We start from the raw sequence: 27,993 nt of genomic DNA, 5'->3' as shown, positions 1-27,993 counted from the left end.
AACTATATAGAGTCACTACATGTGGTAGTGTTAAAAGTATAGTAGTCCTACCTGCGTGCAGACATTCGCTGTTTCAATCTTACCTTTGTGAACGGTCCACAGAAAGAAAAGAATATTAGGGCCTACTATTAGGGGTTTATTATTTCTGGTCATGTTACACGTTGGCTTGTAAAATTGATATCGAAAGCCGTTTGAATTGGTATTGTTGTATCGATATCTTGGCATTTTAGACTTATCGTCTGCGAGAACTTGATGGCGTGTCGCTTGCATGCTCTTTTTGTGTTGTCAGTTTTTATTTCCGAAGTGTCACTGCTGTCTCAGGTAAGCACTACATTTTTTATATGTCAGTGCCACAGACGCACAGATATCAAACAACTGATTATCGGATGATAAACTCTATTAAAAAACAAAAGTAATATTTAAAAAAAATCAAATGATTTAGTAAATTTCATTTTTTATTTCTCATCATCTATATTATAAAGTAGAATGTGAGGTGTATGTATGTATGTTACTTATAGACATCAAAACCGCTTGACCAATCTTGATAAAACTAGGCAGGAATGTTCCTTGGGTACTAACTTAGACCGTAGTGTATGTATTGTAGCCCTAAAACAAACTTAAGACCCTAAAAAAAAAATAAAGTCCGACTCTATTACAGCTATGGTATTTTATGGATCTAGGCCATGGTTAACAATGTTGACATGAGAAAAGATCGAAAGGATTTAGACCTAGGTCTAATTTTACGAAATACACTTTGCGCACAAATTTTTTTTTTGACACATGAAAATACAAAAGAAGATCCATTGATTTCATTATATAATAAAATTAATCTTCAATTTTGTGTTTCAAAAGCATTTTTTACATAAATTAGTTCCTGATATCTGTGACTACAGATTTCCTGGCGAACATTCTTTCATTAGACAATTCCGTAATGAATCGCGTACTAAATATTAATTCGTTTAATTGTTTACTTTATAATCCCATCCCTAGATCTAAAACTCTAATTCAACTCTAAGATGATAAAACTTCTCTTCGCACAGATAGTTTTATACTTTAACACATAAACATATTAATTAAAGTCCATTCATTTCATATTTTGATCAAATAAACATTCAAATTTGGTTTTCTAAAGCTACATTCACCTACGAAAGCTGCGAAGCCGAGTTGAGATAGGCCTAGATCTATATTCATTCATGAATCGCGTACTAAAAATTATTTCGTTTAATTGTTCACTTTATAATTCCATTCATTTAACAAAGCTATCGCTCTTTTCGTTTTTAATAGATAAGAATGTATCGACTTCGGGTAAACCCATTTTCGCAAACCTAATTTTATTTTCGTAGCGAAAGAGAAATAACGTGAAAGGATCATTAGCTAAGTTTAACATACATATAAATCCAATCCACTAGATTATTCAAAAGCATTTTTTACATAAATTAGTTCCTGATATCTACAGATTTCCTGGCGAACATTCTTTCATTAGACATTACTCATTGGTTACACATTAACACATCTCTCTTCTGAGGTCTGAGTCTATTCCTAGGCCTAAAACTCTTACTGAACTCTAAGATGATAAAACTTCTTTTCGCAAAGATAGTTTTATGCTTTAACACATAAACATACTAATTATTGTCCATTCATTTCATATTTTAATCAAATTAACATTCAAATTTGTTTTTCTAAAGCATTTTTAATACATTCGTTCGCTGTTCGCTAAAGCTGCGTAGCCGTGTTGAGATAGGCCTATATTCATTCATGAAAAAAAGTTCACGCATGCGCAGCACAGAACTCTAGATTAGTGTAGATTTAGATCTACGTCTACCTCAAGATCTACTTTATACTTTATACACATGAACATACAAAATTTAGTCTATTCATCTCAAATTTTAATCAAATATATGTAGGCCTACAAGCAAATGTTTTAATTTGAAAAAAAAAAATGGATTCAAGCCTATTACTCCTATTAGCTATTTTGATTTAATTATTTTAATAGCTTCATTCACACTATTTTTACATTGACACATTCGCTTTACTTATTACATTATTATTTCGTTTAATTGTTTACAAAACACTCTCAGTGACTATATCGAAAGTAATGCGCAAATAAAGACCCGCGGCTCGCGGGTAACATATGTCTAGTTTTGTATAAATTTTAATTAATTTAGATAGATGATGAGAGGCTAACTTATAATTTAGATACAGATTAATTAAAGAAAGATTGTTTTACCATCGTACCTTAGTTATAAATTTTCAAAGCATTAGGAACAAAACAGCAGACTTAGAAATTTTATTAGAATATGAGAAACCAGACATAATTGCAGGAACAGAAACTTGGCTGCATCCTGAAATTTATAATGCAGAAATTTTCAGTAGTAATTATGAAATTTTTAGAAAAGATAGGACTGATAATCATGGAGGAGTTCTTTTAGCAATAAAAAACACTCTTATAGCAGAAGAAATTACCTTACCTAACTCAAAAAATGTAGAATCAACATTTTGTAAAATTAATACCACCTCAACATCCCTAATAATAGGCAGCATTTACAGACCACCAAATTCTAGTTTAGAATACATGCAGGAACTATGTAATCAGATTACTACACTTAAAGAGACAAATAAAAATGCAGTTTTTTGGATTATGGGTGATTTCAACCTACCTGATATAAATTGGAAAACACTAACCATAGATAAACACCAAAACCTTAAGGACATAAATGAGCTTTTCATAGAAACTTTACACAACCTAAGTTTAGATCAAATCATTAAAAAGCCAACTAGATTAAACAACACATTAGATCTCTTCTTAACCAACAGACCTGGATTAGTAGTTGATTATGAAATTATCCCTGGTCTATCAGACCATGAGATCATAAAAATACACAGTCAGATAAAAGCAGTAGCCAATACAAAACCCAAAAGAAAAATCTTACTCTGGAATAAATGTAACCTAACACAACTACACCAAGCTGCATTAAACTTTCAACAAACATTCTTATTAGAAAAAGACATTAACCAACCAGTCGATGACCTCTGGAATTTCATTAAAAACCATCTTAAAAGCATAATAGGAAATCATATACCAACTAAATACACATCAAACAAAATAAATAAATGCTGGTTTAATAATAGACTAAAGAAGCTTTGTAAACAGAAGGAAAACCTCTATAGAAAATTTAAAGAAACTAATGCAGAAAGAGTTTACAAAAAGTATATAAAAATTAAACACTTAACCCAAAAAGTAAGCAGACAGCTGCAGAGTGAATACATAAACAATGTAATATCTAAAGATAACAACAAAAACCTATGGTCATACATTAAGTCTAAGAAAATGGAAACAACAGGCGTAGCGCCATTAAAAGATGAACATAACATAATACATAATGATAATGAAACTAAAGCAAACATTCTAAACAAATACTTTGCATCAGCATTCTAAGCCCCAGGAGACAAAGACATATTACTGAATTTGAACCAAGTAGACAACATAGAAGATATAGTAGTACAAGAAAATGGAATTCAAAAACTATTAGCCAACACCAAACCAAATAAAGCTTCTGGACCTGATGGTATTCCAGCTAGATTACTCAAAGAACTAAGTAATGAGCTAGCCCCAGTGTTCAAAATACTCTTTCAGGCTTCACTTAACCAGGGTAGAGTACCAAAGGACTGGAAAGAAGCTAATGTCACCCCCCTATTTAAAAAAGGAGAAAAATCTGACCCAGGGAACTACAGACCAGTATCACTTACCAGCATCACATGTAAAATCCTAGAACACATAATATGTAGCAACATCATAAACCACTTAGACAAACATAATGTCCTCACACCATACCAACATGGCTTTAGGAAATATAGATCATGTGAAACACAACTAATAGGACTAATTGATGATTTTTCAAAAGGTTTAGATAATAGTGAACAAATAGATGCTATCTTACTAGATTTTTCTAAGGCTTTTGACAAAGTTCACCACCATAGTTTGCTTAAAAAATTAAAATATTTCGGCATTAATGGTCCACTGCATCAGTGGATTAAAGACTTTCTGATAGGGAGAGAACAAACTGTAATAATAAATGGCTCTAAATCAACACCGATAACAGTAAACTCAGGTGTACCTCAAGGTACAGTCTTGGGTCCACTACTATTTTTAATTTACATAAATGATTTACCAAATTGCATTAGTTCAGGAACAAAAGTCAGATTATTTGCAGACGATTGCATAATATATAGAACATCCCTAATAATAGGCAGCATTTATAGACCACCAAATTCTAGTTTAGAATACATGCAGGAACTATGTAATCAGATTACGACACTTAAAGAGACAAATAAAAATGCAGTTTTTTGGATTATGGGTGATTTCAACCTACCTGATATAAATTGGAAAACACTAACCATAGATAAACACCAAAACCTTAAGGACATAAATGAGCTTTTCATAGAAACTTTACACAACCTAAGTTTAGATCAAATCATTAAAAAGCCAACTAGATTAAACAACACATTAGATCTCTTCTTAACCAACAGACCTGGATTAGTAGTTGATTATGATATTATCCCTGGTCTATCAGACCATGAGATCATAAAAATACACAGTCAGATAAAAGCAGTAGCCAATACAAAACCCAAAAGAAAAATCTTACTCTGGAATAAATGTAACCTAACACAACTACACCAAGCTGCATTAAACTTTCAACAAACATTCTTATTAGAAAAAGACATTAACCAACCAGTCGATGACCTCTGGAATTTCATTAAAAACCATCTTAAAAGCATTATAGAAAATCAAATACCAACTAAATACAAATCAAACAAAATAAATAAATGCTGGTTTAATAATAGACTAAAGAAGCTTTGTAAACAGAAGGAAAACCTATATAGAAAATTTAAAGAAACTAATGCAGAAAGAGTTTACAAAAAGTATATAAAAATTAAACACTTAACCCAAAAAGTAAGCAGACAGCTGCAGAGTGAATACATAAACAATGTAATATCTAAAGACAACAACAAAAACGTATGGTCATACATTAAGTCTAAGAAAATGGAAACAACAGGCGTAGCGCCATTAAAAGATGAACATAACATAATACATAATGATAATGAAACTAAAGCAAACATTCTAAACAAATACTTTGCATCAGCATTCTCAGCCCCAGGAGACAAAGACATATTACTGAATTTGAACCAAGTAGACAACATAGAAGATATAGTAGTACAAGAAAATGGAATTCAAAAACTATTAGCCAACACCAAACCAAATAAAGCTTCTGGACCTGATGGTATTCCAGCTAGATTACTCAAAGAACTAAGTAATGAGCTAGCCCCAGTGTTCAAAATACTCTTTCAGGCTTCACTTAACCAGGGCAGAGTACCAAAGGACTGGAAAGAAGCTAATGTCACCCCCCTATTTAAAAAAGGAGAAAAATCTGACCCAGGAAACTACAGACCAGTATCACTTACCAGCATCACATGTAAAATCCTAGAACACATAATATGTAGCAACATCATAAACCACTTAGACAAACATAATGTCCTCACACCATACCAACATGGCTTTAGGAAATATAGATCATGTGAAACACAACTAATAGGACTAATTGATGATTTTTCAAAAGGTTTAGATAATAGTGAACAAATAGATGCTATCTTAATAGATTTTTCTAAGGCTTTTGACAAAGTTCACCACCATAGTTTGCTTAAAAAATTAAAATATTTCGGCATTAATGGTCCACTGCATCAGTGGATTAAAGACTTTCTGATAGGGAGAGAACAAACTGTAATAATAAATGGCTCTATATCAACACCGATAACAGTAAACTCAGGTGTACCTCAAGGAACAGTCTTGGGTCCACTACTATTTTTAATTTACATAAATGATTTACCAAATTGCATTACTTCAGGAACAAAAGTCAGATTATTTGCAGACGATTGCATAATATATAGAACAATAAAAACAACACAAGACACAGATATTTTACAAAGAGAATTAGATGAATTACAGAAATGGGAATCAAATTGGAGCATGTCTTTCCACCCAGAAAAATGTCAGTTGTTAAGAGTAACAAAAAAACTAAAACAAATTAATTCCACTTATCTTATTCATGGCAAACCAGTAACACAGACTAAAAACGCAAAATACCTAGGTGTTATAATAAATGAAAAACTGTCATGGAATCCACATATTGATGAAACTACAAAAAAATCAAACAAAGCATTAGGATTTATTAAAAGAAATTTCTATAAATCAAATAAGAACATAAAACTAAAATGTTATTTAACCTTGGTTAGGCCAATAATAGAATATGCATCCTCTGTTTGGGACCCCTCAACTCAAGAAAACATTAAGAAACTAGAACAGACACAAAATAGAGCAGTGCGATTCATAACAAACGAATATTCACATTTGACTAGAGTAACACCTTTAGTAAAATCACTAAATTTAGAAAGCCTTCAGGACAGAAGGCTCAAAAGTAAAGTAGCAATCATACATAAAACACTGAACCATAATCTTCAAATACAAAAACAAAATTTAATAAAATACTCTGAAAGACACAAAGATAAAGGCACATTCCTCGTCCCATATGCTAGGACAAATTTGTACAAATACTCCTTCTTCCCTAGTGCTATTAGAGCATGGAATGGGTTGCCTGAGCTAGCCAGGAAAACCAGTGACTTGGCAGAATTTAAGTCATTGGTTAATATGCATGACTAAATGCATGACGCGTAGGACGTAATCATCTTCTTTTTTGAAGTAACGTCTGTATTATATAAGATAAGATATAGAACAATAAAAACAACACAAGACACAGATATTTTACAAAGAGAATTAGATGAATTACAGAAATGGGAATCAAATTGGAGCATGTCTTTCCACCCAGAAAAATGTCAGTTGTTAAGAGTAACAAAAAAACTAAAACAAATTAATTCCACTTATCTTATTCATGGCAAACCAGTATCACAGACTAAAAACGCAAAATACCTAGGTGTTATAATAAATGAAAAACTATCATGGAATCCACATATTGATGAAACTACAAAAAAAATCAAACAAAGCATTAGGATTTATTAAAAGAAATTTCTATAAATCAAATAAGAACATAAAACTAAAATGTTACTTAACCTTGGTTAGGCCAATAATAGAATATGCATCCTCCGTTTGGGACCCCTTAACTCAAGAAAACATTAAGAAACTGGAACAGACACAAAATAGAGCAGTGAGATTCATAACAAACGAATATTCACATTTGACTAGAGTAACACCTTTAGTAAAATCACTAAATTTAGAAAGCCTTCAGGACAGAAGGCTCAAAAGTAAAGTAGCAATCATACATAAAACACTGAACCATAATCTTCAAATACAAAAACAAAATTTAATAAAATACTCTGAAAGACACAAAGATAATGGCACATTCCTCGTCCCATATGCTAGGACAAATTTGTACAAATACTCCTTCTTCCCTAGTGCTATTAGAGCATGGAATGGGTTGCCTGAGCTAGCCAGGAAAACCAGTGACTTGGCAGAATTTAAGTCATTGGTTAATATGCATGACTAAATGCATGACGCGTAGGACGTAATCATCTTCTTTTTTGAAGTAACGTCTGTATTATATAAGATAAGAAGATAAGATAAGATATGGGAGCGACCATATACAAGAAGGATATTGCTGAAACTCAGTAATAAATACAGTGTAGTTGTTAATTGTGTCCCACAGACGGAACATTGGGCAGCACTTTTGTGTACAAAATTACAGCTCGATAGGATAATGAGAAGTTGTTAAAATAAAATTGATCTTTTTTTTTTTGGTTTACTCTTTTAGCTATTAGCAGGAACTGAACAAGAATAGACCTCTTTAGGGAGCCCTGCAGTTTGACTTTCAATATCATGACATGAGATAATGGCGTAATATTTAATGTCAAAACACATTTTGGACACTCATTTGGGGGGCACCCGTGAGGTTGGGGTCCGGGGGAATTTTCAAATTAGAACCCTTCTCCCCCCACCCTAGCTACGCTACTGTGTATAGGTTCTCAATGACATTTTTAAAAATTCGTTTCGGTCGTTCTTTCAGGGGATATGTCTCAGTTCAAACTTTGTGCAGGGTGATAGGGCGGGGTTTGAACTATGTACCATCATGACAAGCCTGAAGCGCTTGCCACACCTACTAGGCCGTCATCACTTGGGAGTGAATACTGAAATAAATCATTATGATGTTAAAGGCAGAGTCCAAACAGTTGAAATAAATGTCTATTGTCTACTGGACTTATCTTCATGAAACAGATAAACAATATACGAAATAAAAAGGCGTTACCGGATTGAGGTGGGACGTGTATTCAGAAGGTAGTGGAGAGAAATTGAGACAGTAAAAATCACATACTTCCAGTGCTTTTTTGTGACGGTACGCATTGGTACGGCGTACCGCACCTTTTTCAATGGGGGAAAATATATGACTTTTCTTGCATTTTAACGTTTATAATTATTTTATTAGTAGTTAAAAGTTAGGCAATCCATCACTGAGTACCGGCACCTTTTTTTTATACAAAAAAGCATTGCATATTTCTAATGGTGATATCACGTTATTAGTAAATAAAACCAAATGATTTATTTTATCATTATATGCCTCTGAAAATTTGAGATTATTTTGTTTTTCTATACAAGGTTACAGATGCCAACAAGAAGCGGCTATGGTGGGGAAAGTACTCATTCGATACCCAGTCTGATGTGAGCTCACCTAGTTCCTCCGCCCCTGGCGGTGAGCACATTAACCAACGGTCCCCTCGTGACGACTCTGACCATATGCAAGCCTACCGATCCATTTCAGATTCCAGCGCCTCCACGTTTAGGGCTGGCCATTCCAGGACGGAACAAGAACCTAAATACCAGAAGATCTCTGAAAATAGTAATTTGTGGGAAGAATCCGATTATCGCCCCTTTCGTGGGCTTGATACGGAGGATACCTGGCTAGATAAGACGAATCGAATGTCAGAAGAGGTCAGTAGGTCAGCCAGTCAGATCCTATCTCGTATAGTCAAAAATGTATACTATTTTGTTTTTTTTTTTTAGCTTCTATTTGTTTTCAGTTTTCATTTTTTAAAATGTAAATATGCAAGGTGGGATGCTCAACAAAGATTTGCAGGTGAAACCAAACAGGAATATTACAGTCCAAAGAGAATGTTAGACTGGGTTTAGGAATGTCAAAGCGTCTGGTTGCCGTTAAGTCCAGGTCGATGTTAGTGACATTGTGATTTAGTTTTGTTTAGAGTGGCTGAGATTAGCTGATAAAAGTGTCAGCCACCCTCAAACATGTCAGCCACTCACGGATGGCTGCCTGGTCGTGTGGTATGCGCTCTAAGCTGACGTCTCGATGGTCCCGAGTTGGAACCCTGCCGGCAGCCCCCCCCCCCTTATCTTGCAAAAGGTTTGGGCTAGGATTTAATCATCTTCAATTCTAATGAAACGTCCGAGACTTGTCAAACAAAACACCCAACCGTCTCATAATCTGCTGGCCAAAGAAACTGTCTCATAATCTGCTGGCCAAAGAAGCTGTCTCATAATCTGCTGGCCAAAGAAACCGTCTCATAATCTGCTTGCCAAAGAAACCGTCTCATAATCTGCTGGCCAAAGAAACCGTCTCATAATCTGCTGGCCAAAGAAACCGTCTCATAATCTGCTGGCCAAAGAAACCGTCTCATAATCTGCTGGCCAAAGAAACCGTCTCATAATCTGCTGGCCAAAGAAACCGTCTCATAATCTGCTGGCCAAAAAAACCGTCTCATAATCTGCTGACCAAAAAAACCGTCTCATAAACTGTTGACCCCAAAAAAAAAAAACGTCTCATAAACTGTTGACCAAAAAACCATCTCATAAAATGTTGGCCAAAAAACAAACGTTCCATAAACTGTTGGCCAAAGAAATGAGTCAACTTACTTATGGCTAGTTAGATCTAGAAACGGAAGCTTCCTATATTTTAATGTCAACGTCTAGTGAATGATTGTAAACGGTCACATCGGTAGTGGCGTTGCGAGGGGAGCTGACCGCTTCGGGTGACATCCATTATGGTGGGACACAAAGCGGAACAAAAATGGAACAATTTAAACTTCTGTAGGTTTTGTTCTTTTAAAATGTTTTTGTATAGCTCAGCTCAACTTCCATGCTTGTAGCATATCATAATTTAATAAGGGAACATTCGGATATTACATAACACCTAAAATCACTTTTTTTTAACCCCTTGTAACAAATCGTATCAAAAGTCAATACTTCCTCCCCCCTCCCTTTCCTAGAGTAACATAACAAGAAACTTTGAATTTTACAATAGACTTATTTTTAATTACCTTTTAATTTTACCTTTACCTATCCCATGCAAGATTCGTCGACCATCCTTTTCCATTTCTCTCTTTCCCTTGCCTTTGTTAGAACCTCTTTCAATGGCAAGCCCGTCCATTCTTATGTGTCACCTATTATTAATTACAATTTTCCCAAATTATTTTTTTTTCGTCATGATATCGATAGAAATGATGGTAAAAGTATCGACTTCTTTTGGCGCTTCAAACTCATGATCTTAATGTTCAAAACGATCATTCTATCCGTCATTCGATCCATTCCACCACATCGCCATCAAAAACGTGGAATTCATTTCGTTACTTTGGTTTCAGCTTTGCATTTGTGCCGACGCCATGCCTATTTTATTTGCAGGGTATTTTTTACACTAATATTTTTTTTAAACCCATGTTATATCCCTTCCGAGAAAGTCGGACCCGCGAAGGTCAAGAGAAGAGACCATTGTACCTGTTATTCCATTTGAATATTTTTTTTTTTGTTTTGTTACGTAAAAATTGTTCGGACCCCTTCCCCCACGTAACAAAATGTAACTAAATTTTATACCCCCTCCTCCCCCCACCTGGTCGTTACGTAATGTTCCCTAGTATTTGAATACATTTCATTTGTCTTTATTAAACGTGTATATTGGTAAGGAATTATTGGGGTGTGTGTAAAACCTGATCCCTAAACAAGAATCATTTGTTTCGATAAACTTATTCTATACTTTTTGATTGAATAAAAAAAGGTTGTGTTTAGTAGTGATAATGAAAAAAAGCTGGAACTTGTCGCCAAGAGCTTGGTACTTTTGTAAAAGTTTCCATTTCATGAGTATTACAATTATTATCTTGTGTGAATCGCAGAACTCCGCGTTTGCTCACGCGTTCACCTTTAAGGTACAAATTGATATCAGACTCTATGCCTATATTGACTTGTGATGCATACAAGAAAGTTGTCTTTTAAATTCAGTGTTCTTGTGACGAGAAGTTGAAAGAGTTGGAAAAAAAATTGTCAGAGCTTCAAGATGACAGTAACAGACTGAGTGCTAAAGTCTGGGACACGGTGGATGTGGTGCAAAGCTTGGTCAAAGGTGAGCACCGGACTGTCTCTTAAATACGTTTTTAATGTTAGGAAGTGGACTACAAAAGTGGGAAGTCTACTAGCTGGTTGGGTCTCGGTTGGACAGTCTAACAATAGACGTATCCGTTATCTTAGAATATGAGAGATGCTATTGACAGCTGGGCATGGGACATTTCAATAGCCTAGAATATGAGAGAAGCTATTGACAGTTGGAAATGTGACATTTCAATAGCCTAGAAAATGACAATAACAGATACAATCTGGGAAATAAGCAACTTGATAGACATACAAAATGACAGACTACACGAGACAGACTGGTAAATAAACCTGATGATACATAAAATCAACTTTACTATTTTATTTCTACACCCAGGAAACTCCAAGATTGGAAAACAAAAACACATCATCTCATTTGCTGCTCAAGCCGCCTCCAACATTCCTTATTTAAAAGACACGGAAGTGATAGTATTTGATGATGTAAGTAGATGCTAGAGACTCGCTTAACATGTTTGTAGTTTTCTTTGATGAAGAGTGTATATACAGATTCAACTTCAATGGAGATGTGAGTAGAAACACAAATGAAATATCATCTTTAACAATTTAAACAAATTACAATTCACACTACACTAAATGTCTTCCGGTCACATCGTCTCCAATGTATCTACCCATACTTCAATATTCACTCCAGTATTTATAACCTCAACAGCGACAGACTTCCTCATGGTGGCATCAGAATCAGGCAAACAAGCTCAATAACACCGTGTTTGTATAGTTCGTTGGTAGAAACCTACATTGTCCTGGCTTACATTTTGTGTTACTATTGTACAGAAGTTTAAGTATCGAATTAATCAAATACATAAAGACGACGAGAAAGTAATAAACAATGTGTACATAAGAAGTTCGCATTATTCAGTAATGTTCTGTATATGTCTGTCACTGTAAACTTTTGTCTGTGTAATTTTCTTTAAGGGGTTTCTCCTTTGAAAAACAATATATTCAGTCATATTGCATCAAAACAACAAATGAAAAGAACAGAAGTCCATAGGGTGTAGTCATGAGCACTCCCAAATGAAAGCAATTTATGTTTGGAGAATAAAGTATAGTCATGAGCACTCCCAAATGAAAGCAATTTATGTTTGGAGAATAAAGTATAGTCATGAGCACTCCCAAATGAAAGCAATTTATGTTTGGAGAATAAAGTATAGTCATGAGCACTCCCAAATGAAAGCAATTTATGTTTGGAGAATTAAGTATAGTCATGAGCACTCCCAAATGAAAGCAATTTATGTTTGGAGAATAAAGTATAGTCATGAGCACTCCCAAATGAAAGCAATTTATGTTTGGAGAATAAACTATGTCATTTCCTTTTCCCTAAAAAAAATGTACTTCTACTCCCAGTTTTTTTTTTAAATTTAAATGAATCCTGAATACGCTAAACTTGCTAAAATGGTAGAAGTTGGCAATAAAATGTAGGTTCCATGGTTCAATATTAAAGTTATGTCAATAAAAGATCTAAATGGTGCTAAGAGTGCTAAGACACGACGAAAGGATAAGAAACAAAGACTCAAAGGGACTCTAACTAAAGGCAGACAACTGAAACATTTTTAGAGACAGATACAATAAGAGTGCTACGTCCCTTGTCATAGATACACATTTCTGATTTACACTTACTAAAGTTATCGCCTATAAAATCTAGTCAGATTTTTTTTTTAATTAAAATAATCACATAGAGACTGTAAGGGTTGAGTTTATTCATTACCTTATGACATATCTCAGAGCAAAGCGTCTTAAAAGCAGAGTTTAATTTAAATGCAATTACTACTTAAAATAGAAGCTACTTATAAAATAGGCTTAATATTTTACACATTTGGTTTTAATGACAACACGCATAGGCCTATGTGTTTTATAAAGTACAACCATATTTTACAAAATTAATTTAACTTACTTACTACATTATAATAGAAAAGTTTGTTGAGTTTCTCTATGTGTATAGGCTATTGTAAGTATAGATTTCCCTGATCTACATATGGCCTACATGTGTCTCTGTGTGCTTCAGCCCCAGTTAGTAACTTCTGTTACATTTTAATTCTTTTGACTTTATTGTGCTATTCATGCGCAAGTCAACGAATAAATTCTGTTTTAGTTTTTCGATGTTCAACAAGTCAATATGTTATTGCACTAAGAAATAATTCCACGAGCCGTTGGTTTCCATCAGGTCCTGGTTAATAACGGAGCAGCCTATGATGCACGTAGTGGGATTTTCACAGTGCCAGTGTCTGGTGTATATATATTTACAGGTAAGTCACTGACATAGGTTTGTTTAAAGCACCAAACTTTGAATACTTCAATGTACAAGAATAAACCAAAAACTGCGATCAGAAATAAACGAATCAAACTAATTTTAAACCTTTAACTCCTAGATTGTTAAGTTGTACTTTTTAATTTGGATTGTAGAATGTCATGTCATTCTCGTTTGATCAAGATCACTTAGGGATATAAAAATTAAGGTGTCATTCATGATAGCACCCAGTGTTTATTGTTTGCGTTTATTGAGACCCAAAAGGAAAGATGTTATTGAAGACTTTCGCAAAAGACAAAGAAAAGTTAAATAGACCGTCGGCGGTCAACGGCTTTGCCTGCAGAAAATGCTGGAAAATATGCAGGTCGCAACTGGGTTTGCGTAGTCATGTGAAACACTGCAATTATCCTTAACCTTCGGAATCAAAGACATTGCCATTAAAATAGAGGACGTGATGTTCTTAATGGCATTAAACTCACTAAGATCAAAACATTAACAAAGCAGAACAAGTGTACTTACTTGCGGCAAGTTAGGACTAGAGGGCGTGTGAGTGGTAAAGCGCTTGGCGTCCGAACCAAGAGGTTCCCGGTTCGAATTCGGTGAAGACTGGAATTTTTAATTTCGGGATTTCAAAGACGCCCCTGAGCTCACCCAACTCAAATGGTGCCTGACTTTTGTTGGGGAAACAAAGTAAAGGCAGCTGGCCACAAGACACATTTTTAATTAACTTTTTTTTTTACTTACATCAATATCTTATACACAGCACAAAGGACAACAAAACAAAGTGACGAAGACTTCTAAGGGCGCAGCCGTCATTATTTATTTCGTAACCGTATGTGCTTCACCGAATTGAAAAGTTTTTATTTATAGGTCTATAGTAGAACAAATACTGTGAAGTCCTCGGGAAATATGTTCATATATCAACAGATCTGAAATTGTTGAAAAAAAAAAATAGGACTATTAAAACATTTTTCCTGTTCTGAATAAATTCTTCCTTTCTTAAATATTCAAGGCGTATTAATTCGTATTCGTACTGTACTGGTAACTAATCATTTATATCACATCGATACGACACTTTTAAGAGTTACTTTTGTCTGTGTGTGTTTATTATTGATGAGTTAATTCTCTTTGGCACTGCAAGGATTAGAATACATGAATAGGAAATTATATTTTTTTTTTGTAGTCTCCCCTTATCAACGACGTTCTCATCGTTGTTTATCTAGATCTAGTTAATTTAAAATCATTGTAATCATTCTTGTCCCTTACATTTGTGCAGCGACCATTGTCTCAGGCTTCAACAGCACGATTGAAACGATGCTGACGATGAACGGACAGGAAGTGGCCAGGATATACTCCGGGGCTTACAAGAACAGGGGCTCCGGCTCCAACGCTGTGCTCCTCAACTTGAAAGAGGGCGACGAGATCTGGGTGGCCCTGTTCTATGGCAACGGAAACTACGTGCATGGGAAGTGGAGCAGCTTCTCTGGCGCCTTAATAGAAACGTATTGAGATCACTGGAAACTCTTGCAAGAGTTATCTGTCTTTTTAGGGATCTTCCATTTATGAAGTCCCAGACGTGAAAAAAATAAAGGAAATGAAGTGCTTTAAACAAATACACACACAAACACAACAGTTGAAGACAGGAAATAAGGTTAGGCAGCTATATACATGTAGTAACAAAATTTGTAGACATATCTTTAGATAAAAAAAAATGTTTTAAGGCTAATGAAGGACTATACAAAGTATTTTTAGGACTATTTTTTAAGCGCATGGATACAAATCAAAAGAAGCGTGAATGTTTTTACAATAAATTGCTATAGTCTCATCACAACATTATTTTCAATGAAGTGGACGAACAAATCATTGTTGTCCCTCTATTTGTGAGACAAGGACAACTGAGACGTAATAAGTGAATGTGTATTGGTCAGCAACGTCGTGCTCCAGCAGTGGACTTTGTTTGGACGTAGGCAACTCAATGGATCATCCTGGATCGCAATGACATACTGTTTCCTATCTTGTTTATGGAATGCACGCAATGAATACTGTTTCCTATCTTGTTTATGGAATGCACGCTAAAAGGGAAAAAAATTGCTGAGCATCTGTGTGAGTGCTGTATCTGTGTGGTAAGTGAGCCAATGAGTGATTCAGAAGTAAATGTTTCTTTTTTATCATAATTTCATCATTTGAGGATCTATTTTGGGAATTAAAATGTTTCCATATAATAGAATTAGTGTTAAATGTCTTATTAGTGTCGTGTATGCTATGTCATTGAAGTGTTGGGATGAAAAGAACATAAAAGTTGTTACAGGGGAGTGTGTCTTGACTACACACTTTTGACGTCTTATAATCTCATTTTTTTTTCATTATTCTTTCTTGTCCTTTGGGAGCTCCCACCCTATCAATGACTATGTAGCACTTTGCTGACCATGTCTCCAGGGCTGGATTAATGGCAGACAGTGCATCAACACAGAGCATCACCCTTAAAGAGGGCCTTTATTTTTAAAAAATTATAATAATACGCAAATTAAATTATGTTATATGTGGTGTCGTTATACTTGTTAGTTTCTGTTATGTTTGAGAATGTGTTATCATCGATATGGTGTGTTGTTTTCTGAATTTAAAAAAAACTTAAAATACTCAGACACAAAGATAACGGCACATTTCTTATTCCATATGCTGGAACAAGAGCTCCTTCTTCACTAGTGCTATTGGAGCATGGAATAGGATGCCTGAATCATCCAGGAAAACCAAAGACTTCACAGATTTTAAGTCCCTGATTAGCATGCATGACTAGATTGTAGGCCTATTTCGAATCTCAGACTGGTTTAAGATTTACAGAAGGAAAATGTGTTAAAATGAACAAGTACACTATTGTGCCATTGCATATTAAGTCCATTTTCAATAAAGTTTTGAAAAGATGGTATTGACATCCACAAAAAGCCTAGCCTGGGGCTTCCACACACTTTAATCAGGCACTGCATGTTTTCTAATGGAATTAGGCAAAAGTTGAGAGCTTATTGTTTTGCATTGAATCTATTAACCCTATTGATATCTCCTTGTTACTAAATCAGAAGTCGAAAAAATTCACAGCATATTGCAATAAGACGGTAAGTGATCATTGTTGCACACATTCTATTTTAAATACTCTACATCAGTCATGTAAGTAATACAAACATTGTTGGCTTTTAAAGGAAAAGCTTGAAATTCATTATTTTAATATATATATATATATATATATATATATATATATATATATATATATATATATATATATATATATATATATATATATATATATATATATATATATATTATTTTCTTAAAAATAAAATTGGATGAGAAATACATATGTAAATCAAAACAAACATACTACAAATACCATATAATAAAAGCTACACTGAATCTAAATCTATTTGGAAATTCACAATATCAACATACAAAACAAAAGCATGTTTAAAAAAGCATTAACAACATTTAGATTATGTTAAAAAAAAATCTGGACATTTAAAAACAAAAATATTATACATTAATAAAAAAAATCATACAAAAAACAAAACAGTTATATTTGTAAAAGTAAAAGATAAATGTACATTTCATATTAATTATTAATTGGAAACAATTTTACAGAAATCGTAAACTGGCCTGTGGACAATATGGCAAGCCTTATTCTGCTTGACTTTTCATTTGTGTAACTCTCCTCATCCAACACACTGCTATTCAGAGTCGAGTCTCTGGGGTGTTGATGACGGCTTGGCTGAAGGAGATAGATTTAGTTGAACATGAAAGTGCCACATGTATTGTGACACTACTCCCAGGGCTACCTTTGTCACGTGCAATTTTTCTCCACTATCCAGTCAGCCTATACGTGATAATAATAATAATCGTAATAACTATAATTACAATAATAAAACTAATGATATTGGGTCACAATTTATAACATGTTTGTTTTTCCTACCATAAAATATTTAGCTATTCAATAATTAAATGTATTGATCCAATAAAATGTTTGGTGTTTTAATCTGTCCTGTTGTGGTGTATACGGTAAGCAAACAAAAGTGAAAAGAACAGGCCTTATAAAAATGGAGGCAACAGATTTCTGTTTTAATTCATAAGGTGTTACCGGAGGGCGCGGTGATTGAGCAATGATGCGCTTTGCATCTGAGCTGGAGGTCCCAGGTTTGAATCCTGGTGAAGATTCAACTTTTGAATTTCGGGATCTTATGGCACCTCTAAGTCTACCCAACTCCAATGGATAACTGACATTAGTTGGGGAAAAGTAAAGGCGGTAGGTCGTTGTGCTGGCCACATAACACCTTCGTTAACCGCGGGCCACAGAGACATATGACCTTAACATCATCTGCCCTATAGATCGCAAGGTCTGAATGGGGAACTTTACTTTACTAAGGTGTTATCACTTGGTAATAAAAATGGTATCAAATTCTCCATGTTCTTCGCCAGCTAGTACTGTCAAACCATTTCTTTATTCCATCTCCCCTTTTGTTTTTTAACCTCCTTTTTAATCCAAAAGCTATCCATGGAACATCATCTGTTCCTACAGTATATTTGCTAAATATTTGAAAATAATGAAGATGATAATTTCTCTGACCTTGGTGACCTCCCCTATGCAGTACTCGGCCAGCATGTTGAAAGCATCGCGGCTGTGACCTTTATCAAAGAAAGCAGACGTGGCATCATGGCCTCCGTGCTCCAACATAATGTCTTCCCCTCCGGGATGCTAAAATAAAAGAATGAAATTTAAATTGGAGAAAAGAAATTTGCATTACAGAGATACAGTTGTATGATAAAGTAAAATGCAACAATCAATAATAACACTAAAACGATAGTGATATGTATTGATAGTTGGAATCTATTACTAAAGTGTTATGTGAGGTTTTCCGTTGTGAAATTACAATGCTAGCAGAAAGCCCAATAATACCTATTAAGCCCAAAGATGTTTGTACGGTGTACCAGGTCATTCGTATTCACCTTCTCTACACACACAGACCCACAATACAAGGCATTGTGGATAGACATTGAATTATACAAAAGTGCATATTTAAAAATTAACATAATGATTTCAACTATCATTATATTCCAAAAGACAATACAAAGCTGAACTATAGTTAGTCAACAAATTAATTTGAAGTTCCAGATAATGTCTGCTAATTTTTAACGTTTACACCAGTATTCTCTCCCTTGTCCAAGAAAAAAACAAATTCTTCTCACAGGGAATAATGGAGCGCAAAGAATCGGTTGCGTTGATATGATACTTGGGGGGGGGGGGGGGGGAAGAGAGGGGGAATGCAGCCAGTGAAACGTGTAGCAAAAATGTACGTCTCCTCCCTCCCCCCCCCCCACCGGGGGGTAAAAAAATAAATAAAGTTTTTTGCTTTATTTTAATTTAAATTCTGTGTTCCCGGAGAATACCATTCAATGTGTGTGTCGTGTACAGTACAGAATAATTCATTCTTCCATGGACAGAGTGGCAGAGTTCAAAGAGGTCTAGAGGTGGATCGTGGTACTCGTTTTCTTTTGAGTTTTTCATATTTTTCAAGAGAAGCATCTTTTATGAATAGTTAAAATTGTCTTTAGTGACATTTAAGTTCATCTCACGATATATTCATTTAAAATGCTGGCTACTTTAATATATCAGTCAGCATTTCTATCATACACAAGTTCTTTAGCGTTTTTGCATCTCATTTAGACGGCTTCTCTAATCCTTACCAACAGAGACAGTCTTTATTCATCGGCCGCATCACATAACAACCTTTTATTTATCTCCATTCCCACCCCCAGAAGCTTGTGCTAGAATTAGTCGAATCAAATTATAAAAGAATTTTTTTTTCAAAAATAAAATTAAAGATTCCATTGTTTCAACGAAAGTTTGGATCTAATTTTCTAAGCTTAAAGAACTACTTACTGAGCGGAAAACAAAAGTTTTGAATCTAAATCTAAAAAACTACTTACTGAGCGGAAAACAAAAGTTTTGAATCTAAATCTAAAGAACTACTTACTGAGCGGAAAACAAAAGTTTTGAATCTAAATCTAAAGAACTACTTACTGAGCGGAAAACAAAAGTTTTGAATCTAAATCTAAAGAACTACTTACTGAGCGGAAAACAAAAGTTTTGAATCTAAATCTAAAGAACTACTTACCGAGCGGAGAAATCGTGTGACGTCGTACACCTTGTTGTCTATCACCATCCAGCATGATTGGCTACAACAGTGATCGGCTACCTCTCGCCGGCTGAAAGTCGGTCTTTTATTTTCTGAGTTTTCGTCCTTGCCATCAGAAAGTTCCGACCTTACGTCAGATCTCTCAGACGCTGTCAGTCCAAGGTAGGAGCTGTCCCCAGCCGCTGTGGCGGTCAGAGCGTCAGAGACTTCACCATTTTCTTCATTCGGGCTCAACTGTGAAATTTAAAACGTACTTTGTACATCAAAAGACTATTACCATCATCCATGAATTAGCATGAACGATTAGTTCTGCCTACAGATACATTTCAATGCATGTGTTAGAATAAAAAAGCAAGTCTGAATAGTTCCGTTTAATTTTATTGTGTTTGTTTAAGTTCGTTAACTTACAGTTAATTAATGATCAGGATCACATCATGGTGCAAATCTATGCGAGAGCACTTGTGAAAGCGTGTGTGGAGATGGAGTGAGGAATGGATTTAAGCGTGTGAATATAAAAATATTGGAAAAAAAAAGAATTGGTACATGCATGTGTGTATGATAAATAAATTGCATAGAATGTTGTTTGTTGATGCAGGTCTTGGTTCAAACCTCCAACCAGGACGTCTTATTATAGTTAGTTAAGGCTACTAAGATATACAAAGGAAGATCCGGTACATTGCAGTGAAGACATACACGCACACACAAGTGAGACTGTGAAGTAAACCACAATATTTAGATAATACAGTCATGGCCCAATGAAATACATCTATATCTCCAGCACCAACGATATCCAATGTGTAAATATTGTCGGTGGTCTTTAAGAAATAAATTTGGGTAGGCTCAACCAGTGGCGTAGCTTGGGGGAGGGGAGGACGGTCCAAATTCAAAAGTCTCCATGGGCCCCTACTTGAGGATTCACTTTGGATGACCTATTTTTTTTAACATGATATATCAAATATTACGACACTGCCATGTAATCTTGCTATTCACGTGGAGTCAAAACTACTAGACAGCCTTGATCTAGAGCTAGATGATGTTAAAGATGCCTTTGCTGGACAGAAAGCACGACGTGAGGCGATATGAATTGAGATTTGTGAATTATTCCGCCAATAAACAACGGTATTGTTCATTAAAATAGTCTTAATGATTATTTTTTTGTAATTTTACTGATATACTGTACCAACTGGAATTTATACTTATATATTTATTAAGTACATTATAATATGATGTCGAATGTCAAAATGAAAGGTCAAGCCCCTAGTGCCCCCAAATTTCTAGCTACGCCACTGGGCTTAACTAAACATTCGCTAAAAAAGGCAGAAAAAGTAAAGCCGCCAATTTTCTGGAGATGCACAAGAGATACACGAGACACCGTCAGACACAGGAGATACACAAGAGATACATGAGACACTGTCAGACACAGGAGATACACAAGAGATACATGAGACACTGTCAGACACAGGGGATATACAAGAGATACACGAGACACCGTCAGACACAGGAGATACACAAGAGATACATGAGACACTGTCGGACACAGGGGATATACAAGAGATACACGATGAAAAGACATGAGTTACAAAAGAGATACGCAAGAGATACACACGAGAATCACAAGAGATATGTGATCAATGTCATTGTGAAGATCTACACATTTTTTTTTATTCCAGTGGGAGCGGTTTAATCTGAGCTTAACTTCTAACTTCTATCAATAGAGATAAATTTTGGAACAAGTTTCAATTGAGCCAGTGTTTCACAAACTGTGCTCCACGGAACCCTTCACGCGGCCTGAAAAGGTGTTCCACTAAGTAGGCCTACTACAATTATTAACTAGTAAGCCACCCGTGAACTAACCTCTCTTTAAAAAATTAGCAAATTGTTCCAGTAAATACTCAGAATGTGTAAAATGTTCCATTAATGAAAAAAAGGTTGTCAAGCACTGAATTAAGCGATCGCCACTCTAAATTCCCTGACAGCATGCGCCCCTCTTTCCCATGTTGCCTCAACAACCTTTAATTGTTCCACTCATATTTAATGAAGTTCAAAGATTTCTTTAAAAACCCAGCGGTCAGAGGTCACAGAGTCAAGTAATCATGAGTTCACAGTGATAAGATTGAGGCAAAAGAATCTACCAAGCTTCACCATTCGTTTATGTCAGCTGGGTAGAATAATAAATGATGTCATAAAATACCGAATACTTGAGCCCCACTAGTTAAGTCCCAGACTCGGTCACCAAGATCCAAGATCCATCTTTTCTATAAAGTAATAAAATATTCAAATTTTTGTACGGTAGATACGATCATACGAATAATTAACATTGCATACAGGTCTAATTGAATAGTGTCAATTTCACGATACACTCTACAATCATTTAATTCCACAGGCCTACCCATTTGTGGTAGCCTACTGCAGTGGTGCCCTTGATTGATCCAGTCGCTCAAAACTTCTGCGCACACTGCATCATGAAGTCGCTGAGGATCATTTCTATGGACTCGACGGTGTACTGGGGCAGCCAGACACGTTGTGAAAAAACATACGGTCCCAAGCCTCACTTACCTACTAGATCAGCGGTTCTCAACTTTTTTGTTGCCGCGACCCCCTAATACTATTCCCCACTAGACAGCGACAACCAACCGAAAATTTATTTTTCGTTTATAGGTAAACTGAAATTCACTAATGTCTATATCTCATTTCTGATGTATGAATTTTTCATAGGTAGAAGTTGAACACAGCAAAAAAGCTGTATGTAGTTGTAATGTGTTTTCAAATTAAATTGCTCACAAAACGTTTATATTTAAGACTTTCATTGATTAACTTTTATATTGCGTCTTCACCATATTCAGGTGCATATTTGACTTTACTTGTGTGACAATTTGAAGAGTATCCATGGATGATATATATATATATATATATATATATATATATATATATATATATATATATATATATATATATATATATATATATAAATTTCTTCAAGAAGATTTTTAAAAATTTTCAGAAGTTTGCCTCTTGACAAACACGCCATATCAGTGTGAAATAGCAGAACATATTGAACACATCAAACTCAATTTAAAAATAAAGAAGTAACTATCAATAAAAAAAAACCATGTCTACTTTCAAACAATGACTCAAATTGCCATCTTTATCTTCTAGCAAAATATCCGTCTTCTTTAATATGTCTCAGGGGGAGCGGTGGTCAAATGGTTAAGCACTTGGCTTCCGAACCTGAGGTCCTGGGTTCGAATCCTGTGTTTGACTAGAGTAACACCTTTAGTCCTCGTCCCATATGCTATGACAAATTCGTACAAATGCTCCTTCTTCACTAGTGCTATTAGAGCCTGGAATGGGTAGCCTAAGCTAGCCAGGAAAACTAGTGACTTGGCAGAATTTAAGTCATTGGTTAATATGCATGACTAAATTGCAAGACGCGTAGGACGTAATCATTTTCTTTTTTTTTTTTAAGTAACGTCTGTATTATATAAGATAAGATAAGAATCTCGGTAAAGACTGGGATTTTGAATTTCGGGATTTTTAGGGCGCCCCTGAGTCCACCCAACCCTAATGGGTACCTGACTTTAGTTGGGGAAAGTAAAGGGGGTTGGTAGTTGTGCTGCCCACATAGCCTAACATTAACCGTCGGCCAAAGAAACCGATGATCTTAACATCATCTGCCCCATAGATCGCAAGGTTTGAAGGCGGAAACTTTTTAAAAAATATTTTTTAAAATATGTCACGCTTTTTTTTTTATATAAAATTTTTGTTTGACGATCGTTTTATAATTTGCTGAACGAATATAAATCTGAGTAATGCCCCTTTTCCTTGATATATCAAATGATATCAACTATGGTGCAAATATGCTTGTTCGAAACGAAAAAAGAAATCCGATAAGAAATAGATAAAAATCTTAATTTCCGATGGTCCTAGGCGACCCCTGACAAATGGTCATTCGACCCACAAAGGGGTCACGATCCATGGGCTGAGAACCCCTGTACTAGATAAATCATATTCTAACTACATGCGGGGGGGGGGGGGCTACCCTATTGCTCTCCCCTTTTAAAAAAAAACAAATAAAACTTCAAATACCCGGTACTTACTTGCAAAGTGGCCAAAGCCCAGCTAATGATTCGTTTTGTTTTGGCAGACATTGTAAGTGCGAATCAACTTAGGAAGAAAGATTTTCTTTTTTAAAGTAAGTATTTCGAGATCTACAACGGACGGCTTGATTTCCTCACTTGTGATAATCCAGTACCAGGTTGCATCAGCGAATACGACTTGACATGTATTCTGTTTGTGCCGCTGTGCGAGTTACCGCCCTTACCTCGCTAAAAGGTAAACAGTGTGTAAAGTCTCTTGGCGTGCGAAGGACTTTATAGCCGCGCGGATTTGCAATCTGATTGGTCGTGTAGATTGTGCTGTGCCATGAATGGAGGGAGCATTCATTGTGCTGAGACCACGCGACACTTAGTATTAAAAAAAAGCGAAAACACACTATCGTGTTTTAAATGCTTATAAATATAAATGTGAAAACATTTTTGTTAGTTTTAAAATAAATAATGACAATAACAAATTAGTCTTACTGTTAATAGCAAACGACTAACCATTATTGATTGCTAATTGTTTCATCATCTAGTACTACTAAGATTTGGATATTGATCCCCCCTCTCTCTCAATAAAATTTAGCATGATTTTAGTTATAGAACCTTAGAAGGAATATTTCGAACGCCCAGTTCTGGTACCGTAATGTCCTAGTGTAAATAAATAGCTCACATTTTGGTGTATCCGGTGTACAGAACAAAGACTGTTGAAAATCTATGGTGTTTTTTTGTTTTTTATTTAAATAAGTATATGATAGTTTTATAGTACTGCAGATACACATTTTCTACGCTCTTCCGTTTGTAGCACTCAATGATTTCAAACTGGAAACAAATGTATCTACTTTCACTCTCTGACTTAGAACGTGTATAAAACAAAGTGGACAACTAGCTAGCAGATGATCAGCTGCCACGCATGGAGATTTTGTTAAAATTGTTTTTCATTTAGTTGGCAAAAGGGACAATCAATTTAGCACCCTTGAGATTGCTTTAATTTATTGGGAAAATCTCCAATATTTTACGGCACTCTACAATTCGATAAGCACAATAGGGTTTAATAAGACATTCATCTTGTTGACGAGAGAAGTGCAACGAGCAATGGATTATTTTTTTTCCTCAATGTATATTAGAGTGTATTTTAATTGATATCAACTTGATCGTAATTACTTTCTGCGATATGTGTTTTCAGTATGGTTTCGTTTGATTTACATTTTTTGGGAACATTTTCACATTATTCCGTCTGGTCAATTAAACATAAGCATTGCACATTGACGTAGTTGTACAAGTTGAACCCTGAACTCTGACACTGAAACAAGAATTCTATCTTGTGAGAGTGAATGCTACAGAAACATGGCTGGGTATCAGATACCAGGCAAAGGAAGCAAGTATTAAGAGTTGGTGGTATTCTTAAAAATCAACAAACTGGGTGGCAAAAATGAAGAACTCCTGAACACTGCAAAAAGACGTAAGCCGAGCTGGTTCGGTCATATTGAAAGGCATGGCTCAATGTCCAAAGTCATCCTTCAGGGTACAGCGAAAAGAGCACCAAGAAAAGGTCGACAAAAGAAAAGATGTCAGGACAATGTAAAAGAACGGACCGGCTCTCTCAAGATACCCAACCAATAACAGCTGCTAAAAGGGGGAAAAAAATGAATGGATTTAGCTTCGCGATTTGTCAGAGCACCCTTAGGACGAAAATCATGAGACAGGTGATGAAATTAGATTTTTAAAAAAATGTGTATGTTTTTTAGTAAAGATGAAGAGACCGCAAGGAGAACAAAACGAGAGACAAAAACAAATATAAAGGAATACAATTCGGTCCCTGGCGATTGTAGTCAAAGATAATGATAAATAATAATGATCTAACCATCAAGTCCCGAAATTAACTTTAAAAATATATATCTTGGACGAAATAAACATAAGGGTTGAGATGTTAAAATTAGATCCATGTTATCATTAATGGTATCACTAGAAGTAAGCTTGTAACACTGCTAGAAGAGTAAAGTGTTAAGTTACCAAGATTGTTAAGATGAGAAGAGTACGGTGAAAAAAAGACGGGTCTGTGGGTCTCGGGTATGACTGACCTAATTTAGTGGGAAAAAAAAAGGGCATATGTTTCATCATCCACAGATTGTCACCCGACCTTGACAATCCAAGATTTGACCCAAATGGTTTTTAGATTCACGTGACGAAAATGTGTGTGTATACAAAATCAGTCAAGTGTAGCAGCTAAAGTATAGGTAACAATAAAATTGGGTCAGTCATTTGAGCTACTATTGTATTTACAAATATCGCGTCTAAGTATTTCTATTGGGTTGTTCTGGGAGTGGGGTGGGGGTGGAGTTTATGTGACCGAGAAAATATTATCCCCCATTGTTTTGCATTATAGGCCTACATTAGATATAAAACTTCAACAAAGACCACTTTTAAAAAAATCCAGTGTGGTACAAGAGAACTTAATTATTTCTAATTCAGCCATTTGAACATGTCTATGACGTTAAGTTACATCCCCTTCCCCCTTGGTGTCTTCCAACGACCCCAGACATACGCTTGAAATTAGTAGACCCTAATGCCACAAAGCAAAGCCGTTCATCTAACGACCTTCAAATCCTAGCTCTGGAGACCATTAATACCTTCAAGCCCAGTGCTATTTTTGCATACACTGATGGGTCGGCGTCAATAGATTCTGGAAGAGCAGGCTATAGAGCCTACATCGACTTTCTTGGCTCTTACACAGTCAAAATCTTTGGACCATGTGGTAGTGTTTGCAGTTTTGATGCGGAGACCATGGCAGTCTGTGAAGCCTTAAAAGTCATTGACTCTCAACTCGGCGAGGGACATTTGAGGGCAACACAGATTGTTGTGGTCACTGACTCAAAATCTGTACTACAGGCTTTGCAAAGCCCCGGACCATGGCCCCCCAATATCAACACTGTCATCATGGCTTCACATAACATCAAACAACGCTATGGCACCCCTGTAATAATGCAGTGGGTACCGAGTCACATAGGTGTGACTGGCAACACAATCGCAGACTCTTTGGCCCACCAGGGAGGGCAAATTCCACCCACTGTTCATCAAGCCCTGGCTATAATACAAAAAACAGAAATGGAAAAGTGGTTTGAGTGCTGGGACAAGTCCCAAAAAGCCCGTGGAGTCTGGGAGCGCATGAAGCGCCCTGACCGCACTTCCCCGTGGTGGAGGCTGTCCAGGCCTGAGCAAGCTATTATAGCACAGTGCAGGACAGGCCACTGTCCTGTTGGCTCATATTTCTCTCGGCTATGGCCAAATTTTGATTCACGGTGCCCCCGCTGCGGGGAAAGAAGAGGAAACCGTGCCTCATATTCTGTTTGACTGCCCCAGACTTGCTGATCTCCGTCTCGACAGGTCTGGGAAAACCAAAATTCTCGACCTGTATGGCGACATTTATGCACTACGCAAGACAGCAGGGTTTCTGTCCAGGGCTTTTGCAAGAGATGATTTGAGCCTCTCAAGCCCTCACTCTAATGGAGTTTGATGATGATGATGATGATGATGACGTAAAATGTAGTTGACCAAGGAAAGTTGCAATTGTAAGCTTAAAACGTTCATACGATTGATTGAAATTCCTATTATTTATTTTTCTCCCTTCTGGCCCTATAGCTATAACCATACACCTGTTAATAACATTTAAAACTATTCTGCTTTATAGTACTATAATAGTTTATTCGGGTCCAAGCAGTCTCCACTATATGGAAGCATAGTCTCATGTGTTCTGAGACTCCGCAACGTTTTAGCGCTTGTCAAAGCATTGAAACCACTTATCCATTTCTTATTCTTCATAGTTACCAGAGCATTATGGGAAACTCACAGCTTGCTCGGTATGTGGTGTTACTCTCCTTGGTGGGCCAAGGAGTTTGCAATGGATGCAATGCATGTGGTGGAAGCTACAGTAACTTATGACCACCAGGAGAAACCAAATCCTTCACTGAAAGATTGAAGGTTTTGTTCTGTTAAATGTCATGAAATAGGTAGTACATTCTCTCTAACACA

The 27,993-nt window shown here is 35.7% G+C and overlaps 2 protein-coding genes across 2 annotated transcripts; one reads left to right on the top strand and one right to left on the bottom strand.

Moving 5' to 3' along the window:
• The first annotated feature begins 19 nt into the window (after positions 1–19).
• On the top strand, positions 20–15,918 carry LOC106054024 (uncharacterized). The gene is made up of 6 exons (XM_056036064.1): positions 20–321; positions 8,657–8,989; positions 11,282–11,402; positions 11,766–11,869; positions 13,608–13,689; positions 14,968–15,918. The coding sequence occupies exons 1-6, from the start codon at positions 253–255 to the stop codon at positions 15,198–15,200; spliced, it is 942 nt and encodes a 313-aa protein (XP_055892039.1). The 5' UTR covers positions 20–252; the 3' UTR covers positions 15,201–15,918.
• Positions 15,919–16,980: 1,062 nt separating this feature from the next.
• On the bottom strand, positions 16,981–24,224 carry LOC129927435 (uncharacterized). The gene is made up of 4 exons (XM_056036635.1): positions 23,965–24,224; positions 19,847–20,101; positions 18,298–18,426; positions 16,981–17,550 (listed from the first exon to the last, which is right to left on the bottom strand). The coding sequence occupies exons 1-4, from the start codon at positions 24,013–24,015 to the stop codon at positions 17,518–17,520; spliced, it is 468 nt and encodes a 155-aa protein (XP_055892610.1). The 5' UTR covers positions 24,016–24,224; the 3' UTR covers positions 16,981–17,517.
• Between the last annotated feature and the right edge of the window lie 3,769 nt (positions 24,225–27,993).

Source organism: Biomphalaria glabrata, chromosome 7 (assembly GCF_947242115.1).
Source record: "Biomphalaria glabrata chromosome 7, xgBioGlab47.1, whole genome shotgun sequence".
Lineage (NCBI taxonomy): Eukaryota > Metazoa > Mollusca > Gastropoda > Planorbidae > Biomphalaria > Biomphalaria glabrata.
Note: the sequence above shows the minus strand (reverse complement) of the source record. Positions and strands in the feature narration are given on the sequence as shown.